Source organism: Haliotis rubra, unplaced genomic scaffold (assembly GCF_003918875.1).
Source record: "Haliotis rubra isolate DU_JTF1 unplaced genomic scaffold, ASM391887v1 Scf85, whole genome shotgun sequence".
Taxonomy (NCBI): Eukaryota; Metazoa; Mollusca; class Gastropoda; order Lepetellida; family Haliotidae; genus Haliotis; species Haliotis rubra.
The window spans coordinates 1,794,030-1,803,935 of record NW_025767579.1 but is presented as its reverse complement, the minus strand read 5'-3'; the positions used below and the strand labels follow the sequence as shown (position 1 = coordinate 1,803,935).

The following is a 9,906-nucleotide window of genomic DNA, read 5'->3' as shown; positions in this document are numbered from 1 at the left end:
CGATTCCCACAGGATGTTGCCAAAAACCAATATTCTAACATCTGATTCCCACAGGATTTCACCAGCGCAGGTTGCTGAGGACGTATTCACACCCCAGACGCTCCATGAGGTATGGTCTCACCTTGGATCTCATGCCAGTGGATCAGTTGAGTACCATGGGTGACCAGGATGCAGATAGCATGTCACTGTGGGCTGTTGCTCAAACTATCCATCACTAGTCTACCTGTCCCAGACATGATGTCTTCCAGGCTCTCATGAAACGCCTTGAAAACATCTGACTATGGCACGATTTGTTTTCTCGTACAATCAGCAAACAATGTATTCATGAACTACACAACACTTCACACCATTCACAAGTTATTTATTGCCCATGAAGCAAGTATTTCTTATCAAGGTAGATCAACAGTGTCTTGAGCTGGCTTTACTTCAAATAAATCTCAAGCCAAAGCCCATTTTGCTGCAGCAGACGTACTGGCAAGCCAACTTCGGATCATCTGGATCAGTCTATTCGGGAAACAAGGTGTGCCTACTGCCTACTCTACAACAGGAATAGATTTGCTACACAACCACTAACCAAAACCGGACATACTGGTTCTACAAGATAATAACCTTCTAACAATGGTCTTCTTCTGCTGGAGAGAGTAATGATATATCTATGCTGTGCAGCCCCAGACCCTCATCCGAAGGTCGATTCAATTGTTTTCAGACAAAATGGCCAATTCTCAAAAGTTGGCTTTACAGTGCTGTTATAATGGGCAGTCGCGAAAGAAATGGCTTCAACTAAACTGTCTCGAAATATACTGTAATGGTGTAATGATTGAAATAATGTCTTGGTGTATCGAAAGCTTGCATGTGAGAAGTATCTAATCTAAGGAACGGTCCAAACCAATAAGCTGCTCTTGGTATTACTAGTACTGCAAAACAATATAGGGCATCATATTGAAAACAGAGTTTCACTTGTTATTCATGGAACATCTACATAGAATCAGGCAAATTATTAATTATTCAAAGGAAACAAGACATAGGTATCAACTTATTTGTTGACATATGCATTGAAAAAGAAAAAATGTTTAAAATTAACTGGTTCTCATGCAATGCAAGCTGCCTCGTGCTGCTTTAGGAAACATGGCTGCCATATTATAGTGATAGCTCAGAATTGATTCCTTACAACAAATTAACCTAATTGCTTTGAAACTACTTTCAACTAATCTTAAGTAATGTGTCAGTCTTTAATCTACTTTTTTTTCCCAGTGTATGTTTCTTACTTGTTTTACTGAATTCACATGATCCCTGGAAATACAGTTAACCATTTTTGTGATTTCAATAAAAAATACTCTTGTAGTGTGTTTAAGCATCTTAGACACATATTTCAGCAAATACCAAGCTGTAGCTTCAGTGCGACAAATTAACACTCTATCCACCCTTTAATAAATGGGCTGTTTCTTGAGTTGATACATTGTATGACATCACCTGAGAACCAAGACAATTAAGCATTTTTTCTCCGTTTTATCAAAGTCAACATAAGATACACATGCAAAAACATTGATAGTACTTGTCTATTTCATGAATGAAATGTAAACATATATGTAGAAATTTTGTACAATGGAGTAAACGTCTGTAAATATAACACATGACAGCCTACATTTAAAAATTAACTCAAACTAAAAATACACAAAATATTGAACTCTGTCCCAAAGCAATCTATACAAAATACACAAATCTGTTGCATGCCTGTAAAGCACTTATTCCAAACACTGAAAGCACTGATAACCAACTGATGAAATGTACTAGCAATAACAGATACACTGGCTAAATATACTACACTGAAAACTCCCTGACTTCCAGCAAAGCAATGCAAAGATTAATATCACTTAATATAAAATACACCTCTATGGAGCAGCAATTACATTTCTGAGAGATGGAATTTTTTTTAAATGAATTAAATTCAAGATGGAGACAATCAAAGATGTCAAGGACCACCTGATTTTTTTCATATTACGATAGTTAATCTGTCGCAGCAGGGTGGTCCTTATCTTTCTTTGAGTAGTATATGTCCTGTTTAATGGGAAGTCATGCAGCAGGTGCTTGTGAATACAATTTTCAAACCTGCCTGAAACTACCTGACACACTGGATTAAATAAACCAACAAGCTCAACAGCTTAACTCAAGTTCTTGACCCATCCATGGAGAATATGCCCGAGTCTACAACACTACGAAGACAGGGAAGCAGGGAGCTTTCAAACAAGCAGCTACAAATGACAATAAATAAAACTGATGAAATAGTTACACACCTTTAAAACATCAAATACTGAATTATGATTGGGCAAGTCATAGTAAGAGCACTTATGAAATAGTCAATAAATAGGATTTGTATTATATTAGAACCAGAACAATTATTGCTATGGAAAATGTTCTTATCTCTCACTTTTTGTTTCCATACAAATATGTATGCATATCAGAGACTGACTGTTACAATACCTGGTATATTCATCATGACCCACACCAAAAAGTTAGAAAACCATTAGCAACCATTTATGACATACTGATATATGTCACTATAGCAATGTCATTGACCTATTGAATAATTCAGTTATATCACACTTTTATCAGAAGACAAGAACTGCCATGTAAAACAGGGGAGATATTAAATCAGATTTGCCTCCCACTATCCCCCATCCAAGAATATGTGATAGATCTTTTAACGCATACAAACACAGCAACATGACAAGCTTTGTGCATATCTGTAGCACATACTGACTTGCAGAAACTGTAAGGACAAATCACACAAGATAGTATAACACATATACTGGATGCTAAATGTCCTATATCATCAAAAACCACAATTTAAATATACACAGGATATCTGCATATATAATGGATGGCCAGTGAGGACAATACCCAAGTTTGGGTTGGACGATTTATGTAAATAGCACATAATATCCTCTGTTTTGTTTTTAAAAATAGTAAGAGTATTTATTTAAAGCACAAAAGGTGGACAGTAAACCATGATTGTTTGAGAGACATTTCTGACAAAATATAGTTCACTGACATTGAAAATAATCTGTTATTTGTGTGATCAGCTAATTAAGCTTCTAGTACACATTAGCTTTAAGCACAAACTTGTAGCTCAGTAACCATAGTAACAAATTTAATTTGCCTAAACAAAACTCAACCAGATATACACGGAGATCAGCAGAATATGTTTTCCTAACAACAAGAACACAAGAATAACAGGCATTTTCAGCCAGAAACAAAATCATTGCTGGACAGTTATAGCACAAATAAAATTAACAATTTTCCAAAATATATATCTCTGAAAACACAACCGGCTGGAGACATGAAGATACGATAACAACAGAGTTAGAATTTAATGTGGGCACAGAAATTTACTTGTGCTCACCAGAAATGTAATGTAAGTTACAAACACCCAAATATCATTGCCACTCAACAAAGTTATACAGACAAGCTCCAACACTAACAAATGGTAGCAATAGATTTAATACAATGAAAGTTTTCAGCCACAAAGATGAATTTATTAGACAAATGATCAAAATGTTATGCAGAAAATGTTTTTTCTTCAATTTAATCAATCTGTTTAGGTGTATGTGTACATTAACAGGGAACAGATGTGACTCCCACTATATTTGTTGGGACTATATTTTGGTGCATGTTATATAGTTGAGAATTACACAATACACAACATTCTTGTCATCTTCTCTCAAAACAGTAACATCTAATAATTAAACTGTGAACAGCATGACACACAAAACAACATTATCCTTGAGCTTCTCGTTGGCACTGGGGCTCCCAACCATACCATACACAACAGAGGTGATAACACTGATTGTGACAAGGAGCCAGTTGGTTACATTAACAGAAATAGTAACCCTGGCAGTGTAGTCAGTTGCATTATAGGGTTCACAAGAGTTTGCACACAGTCTATTAAAAGACACTTAATTTGACTTCCATGAGTTGTACAGAGCCTTGTTGCATTATCCGACTACAATTCGCCATGTGCGACATTCAGCTCAATGTTACACAGGTAATGGAGAACCTGTGTGAACAGATCATAAAGTACAGACAATGACAGGCCATGGATCACTAACATTACCGTATGTGAGCAAACTATATTTGAACAATTTGCCACAAAGTTGTAAAAGTACTTTATAGTTGGAATGGTTTATAAATGTAACTGAATTTCTTAGCAAAGCAGAAGAACCTGATAAGTTACATATCACATGTGTTCTTATTTTAGAAATCTGAACTCAGACCTAATGGTGAGCAACTCAATAAAGCCTGAAACTACATAACAACATCTCAACCAGATAAATATCTCTCAAGTTGTAGCAAGACAGACAATTTGACCAGTCAGAACTTATCAGAATTGTAATCAGTCAAAGCCTACTTTGTAACCATGGTTTCTCGGGGTAACACTTAGTACTGAACAACTAATGATATCTTGACAAGGGAGGTAACAAGCATGACCAGGACACCCAGGGAATGAAACCAGCCAGATGCAGGACAGATCAACACTTTAACACCTGGGCTAAACTCAAGACTCTCCTGGTGTCTAAGGTATTCTTCCATCTTGGTCTCGCTTACTTATCACTGTGAAGGGTGATGTCTGATGTGGAGTGAAATTACTGGATCACATGTTTTCATAACTTCTAATCTATTATACCTCTTCATGATAATTCAAAGCACTCTCTCTCCCACAAATGACCTTTTACAGGGTTTATACTAGTATATTTTTCTGAATCCATCCTTAGAATACATCAATATGGTCTCGCTTAACAAAAGAATGGATGATTTCTACATCATACAATCTGGAGAACATGACATGAGAAGCTGACAGTCGTGGCATACCGCATACACACAAGCAGAACGTGCTCTTCCTAGCTCTACACCCAGGCATTACAGATCAGTAAGACACCAAAAATAGAGCACTTATGACGGTATTATTACTGGGATTAAATATACAATGCATAGGTGGCTGTGAAAGGCAGGGAATGATGGAATGTTAATGGTCAGGATGATCTGGTAAAATACATGGGTGCTTTGGCAAGATCACGCAGGCTTTTAATGATTAATGTATACATATATATATATCTATCTACCAAATACAATGCCTGAATTTGGAAATATTACATATTTGTGTAGGCATTAATTTTGAAATTTTTCTGGATTGTACATGAAATGAACAGAAATTGTGGAAAAAGGCAACATCAGTACTTTGTTTCACAAATAATTTTGCAACAAAATACAGTGGAATTATCATGATATGTAGCCTGTACTTCATACAGTCATTTCACTGAAAATTGCCTTGGAAGACAAAGTACCGACTTGTCCCTCTTAACTACAGAACAGATGCTAAAACCGAATTACCGGTAAATATAGATATTGGTAACACTGGTCCATTCAGTTCGAGAATTTGTACAACTGATATTATTTGTGGGTTTCTTTGTGTACATTTATATTTAAAAAACCAAAAAAAACATACCTGAATGATACTATTCACATTACAATACAATACTTAACTGACATCATAGGAAGCATCTGCTCAGAAATTTCATGCAATGGTTACAGGGAAACAACCTATTTTTATTTTATATTATGCAAAAAATCTTAAACATAGCCACATGAAGATATCATGAAATAAAAAACTCGCCAAAGCACCAATTTTCACCAAATTCAGGTAATTAGGTAATTGTTATTCTATGATTGCATGTTATGATTGATCAAGGGTAAGCACCTACATATCATCAAGTTGGCGATTTTTCAATGATTTAATGATGGTCTTAACGACGGAAGCTGCAGCCAGGGAGGAATAAGACGCCCATTCCTTTCCCTTGGACCCATCCCGGTAATCAGCGATTCCCCGGACAAACATGAAACTATCCTTCACATTTCCACAGATTGAATCTAAAACTTGATCAAATTCTGTATCAAAGGCGCAAATGCCATACTTTGTTGCAAAGTCTAATTTGGTGGAATCATTCCTCACAACTCGGGCTCCCGATGCAAACACTCCAAAATGCAATCTCGGTACGTCGTGACGAGCAATGACGCCATCAGTTGGTTCTGGGTGCTGGACTTCTATGACCTGACCTTCACCTACGTTGATGTACAGACGGTCAGATGAAGGTTGTGGGCGGGCGAAGTTGGATTCTTGGGCCATCAGCAGCTCTTGACCTTCTCGGATGTACTCCTCCCAAGGGGCATAATCAGGGTTAGTCTGGTGGGATTCTTCAATGCGCTCAGCAATCCTTTGTAGGACCATGTCCCTCGGAGCCCAGTTCTTGAGGTTGTAGTGGACTTGTTGCTCGCGATCCTGCACAATCTTCTCACAGAAGTAATAGATGTAGCCCTTGTCGTTGCTACGGGAGATTACGACATCACCCAGACGGATGTGTTTGCTGTAATCAGTAACGTGTGGCACGCCACCAGCTACACCCACAACGAACACGTGTTCAATGTTCTGGAATGATCCTGCAAACAACAGATGAAGATTAAGGATACAGTGAACATTTGTACACAGTAAGCTCCCTTGGGTAATACATATGTAGACCGTCATACTAGTGCATTTGGATGTTTTGTATTGAGAAGATGTCATGGGAGCAGAGAAACAGCTCGTTCTTTGAACTCGTTGTTTCTCTGCTCCCATGACATCTTCTCGTTCAATACCAAACATCCAAATGCACTAGTGTGACGTTCTATATTTATTATACCCTCTTGCATTAATGTTACTTAATAAAACAAATAATAGCAGGGGTTCAATACGGAATCTGGGGTGCAATACGGAATTGATGATGTCATCCGTATTGCACCCCTGTACAACTATCCTAAGTTTACATGGGTATATAATAAAACAAACCATATACAACAGTCAACACAGTCTTCAGACATTAAAGTTATTACTGTGTTCTCAATATATTACCCCCTGATAATCTCTACATAATTTTCATTACCTTCCAGGCTAACTTATAACTAACAGATGTATATTTTGTCAAACAAACTTGTACACTCACCAAGAAGTCTGGTCGTGGAATTTCCTGAAGAAATCTGAGCAGCCCTGAAATGTCCTATGGCTGGAAGTTTAGTGGACACGACCTTGTGCTCTCCAATATACCCAATTGTGTATACGTTGGATTCACCTGACAAGAGAAATTTCAATACAAACATATGGAATATAAGAAGGAAAATGCCACAAAATACATTACTTACACAATATTATCTGTCAATTTTGTCTCCACAGAAAAAACAAACACTCATGGTAATATGCGCACAAGTACAGATTCCAACAGTCTTCCATATAGTGTTGCTACATTTGAAATAGTGGTGGTCACACTCAATGACTTGGTTGATGCATGTCATCCCCACTACAAAGGTTGACACTCATGATGTTAGCCACTAAACTGTCTGGGGAAGACTTAATTATTTATAGACTGCTGTCATATGGCTGGGAAACTACTGACTTGCATTAAATGTTAGAGAAACAAGTAACTGACATAATCCTTAGTACAAGTCTCTAACTAAATGGCAGTTTATGAGACAATACACATGGTAACCATAACATCTACTTATATAACAATGCCCAGCAGAACAGGAGATGTTATTTACAAGTAAATCATGTCTGTAGATGATGTATCTAAAATTTCAAATGTTCATTGACAATGTATGTTAAAATGTGTTCCTGATAGCTGAATTTGGTGGAGGGATACGATGTAGTTTTTTTGACTGTGCATAAAACTTGAAATTTGTTGTTTATAAACAAAAATATAAGTGCATAGTATTTGGGTCCACATTCTACTCAAGTAAATATTATGAGTGAAATTCCATTCAAACTGGTTTCAAAACAAAACTCTTTACTGTTTGAGAGGCATATTAAACAGTAGCCATTGTTGTTGTATGATCCTCCTTGCCCTACAACTTGTAGAGAGAGTTGGGGAATCTTGCCCTACAACTTGTAGAGAGAGTTGGGGAATTGTCCTTCCTGAAACCTCACAACTGGTATACAGTCCAGTAACCTGTTCTATGTCAGAGTGACCTCCCCTGGTACTGACCTTCAGTCTTGTACTTCATGTAGGTGGTCTTGTTCTCCATCATGGCGTCGATGGCAAGTTTCTCACAGTACATGGCAGTAATGATGGCGATGGTGGGTTGCTGACCAGAGGCAATGGTGGGCATCTGTTTCACCATCTTCACCTCTACAACACGTGATGGATGTCATGTGAACTAGTTGCTTTACAGCCGGCCACAGGCACATAGTTTTGAATCCTAAATACATCCCTGACAATCATTCTACAGTCACATTCAAAAGACTAAAATCTCATGTATTATCTTTTTAAGTTATTTCCTTTTCAAATCAGCTAAGGTTAAGACAAGTGAAATTCTTTTCCATAAATAATGTAAGAAAGTCATAATATGTTACTGTTACTTCAAGAAATGTTCCTAATGTACAACACTAACAGCTGGTCTCTTACCTGTCTTTGTATCAAGCACCTGTCTCACGATTCCTCCATTTTCCATCTCCTTCACAAGTTCCTTATCATACAAACTTTTCAGCTGCTCTGTGACCATAACCTCTTCTGAGGCCGTAATTCTGAAGACGGATTAAGTGAAACATGTCAAAGCACAAACCTATGCAGCTAACTTATGTCAGGTGATGTCATGCTCCTATCTGATGAGATGAGATGAAATGGGGTTAAACGTTGCACTTAAGAATATTTCACTCATATGACTTGCATGCGTGTGTATGTGCGGCTGCTTGTACTAGCCCAGACTTCAGCTGGTTTTATAGTGCTAGCTCACTGACATACCATGCTGCAGTTAAGCATGAATACCCCACTCAGACACATTATACTGACTCCGAGCCGACCAGTCCTTGTTGTACCTATTCATGCCGAACGCCAAGCAGGGACCAACAAGTCCCATATTTTAACATTTTTGGGTATGACACGGCCAGGGATCGAACCGTGTGGATGCTCTAACCACTACACCATGGAGGCGGTTGCCCCTATCTGAACAGTAGCCAGGCTATCAGTCTTCTGTTTCATGAAGACTGTTGTATATCCTAGTTAGATAACACACTGGACATTAACATTGCTATGGTGTGAATCTTGAGTCACCCGCCTGGATATTTCTTTTATAATAAATACATAAATAATAAATACTTCTTGTGGCATCTGTTCTAAGTCTAAGAACTAGAGCAGTGTGAATATAGGATTCACACCCACACCCATCAATTTCTAGCAACCATTAAACAAATATACAAGTCCTGCCCCGAGAATCCAAGACTCTTGTCAACAGAACATGGCAATGACATGGATCCCTACCCACCTGACAAGGTCCTCCACCGCCAAGACGTTGGGGTAGGCAGATTCAAGCACAGTCAGAATCTTCTCACGGACAATCTCCTCTGTCGGCCTCGTGTCTTCTCGCATCAGACCTGCAACAATGACAACACCATTGATTCCTGTGCTGGACAGACTGACTGAAGGTAGGGCTCATACCCCAATAGTGCCATACCAAACACCCTAACTGGTATGCTGCTTATGTATCAAGGTCCTGATCCACAAGGTGTTCATAGCGCTACGACATTCGTCAGCTTATGATAAACTATCACAAGAGGTTGTAGTGCTATGAATGCTTTAAGGATAGGGATTAAGAACAGAACCAAAGATCAACTCAGCTATACATGTATCCCAAAATATGTTCTGTTGTAGTGAATGAAATACAAAGAGATGACTTGATCATAAACCTCCACCATTATGAATGCATCCAAGACAATTAGCAAACAGATTACACAGAACATGATGATTCAATCATTACGATTACCTCGCCCCTTTATGAACAGTGAGCAGATTTACCTCACCAAATAGTCATGATTAAGCCTTAATTATAATG

The 9,906-nt window shown here is 38.0% G+C and overlaps 1 protein-coding gene across 4 annotated transcripts in view; it reads right to left on the bottom strand.

Annotated features, from left to right (window-relative positions):
- Window positions 1–344: 344 nt before the first annotated feature.
- Window positions 345–9,906, bottom strand: part of LOC124262694 — a 44,591-nt gene continuing 35,029 nt past the window's right edge. For all 4 annotated transcript variants that reach the window (XM_046697218.1, XM_046697214.1, XM_046697215.1 and 1 more), the window contains 5 exons: window positions 9,340–9,448; window positions 8,484–8,602; window positions 8,064–8,207; window positions 7,029–7,154; window positions 345–6,489 (listed from right to left, as the gene is read on the bottom strand). In XM_046697218.1, the coding sequence (XP_046553174.1) occupies window positions 5,753–6,489; window positions 7,029–7,154; window positions 8,064–8,207; window positions 8,484–8,602; window positions 9,340–9,448 (1,235 nt within the window). In that variant the 3' untranslated portion in view covers window positions 345–5,752. The remainder of the gene's footprint in view (window positions 6,490–7,028; window positions 7,155–8,063; window positions 8,208–8,483; window positions 8,603–9,339; window positions 9,449–9,906) is intronic.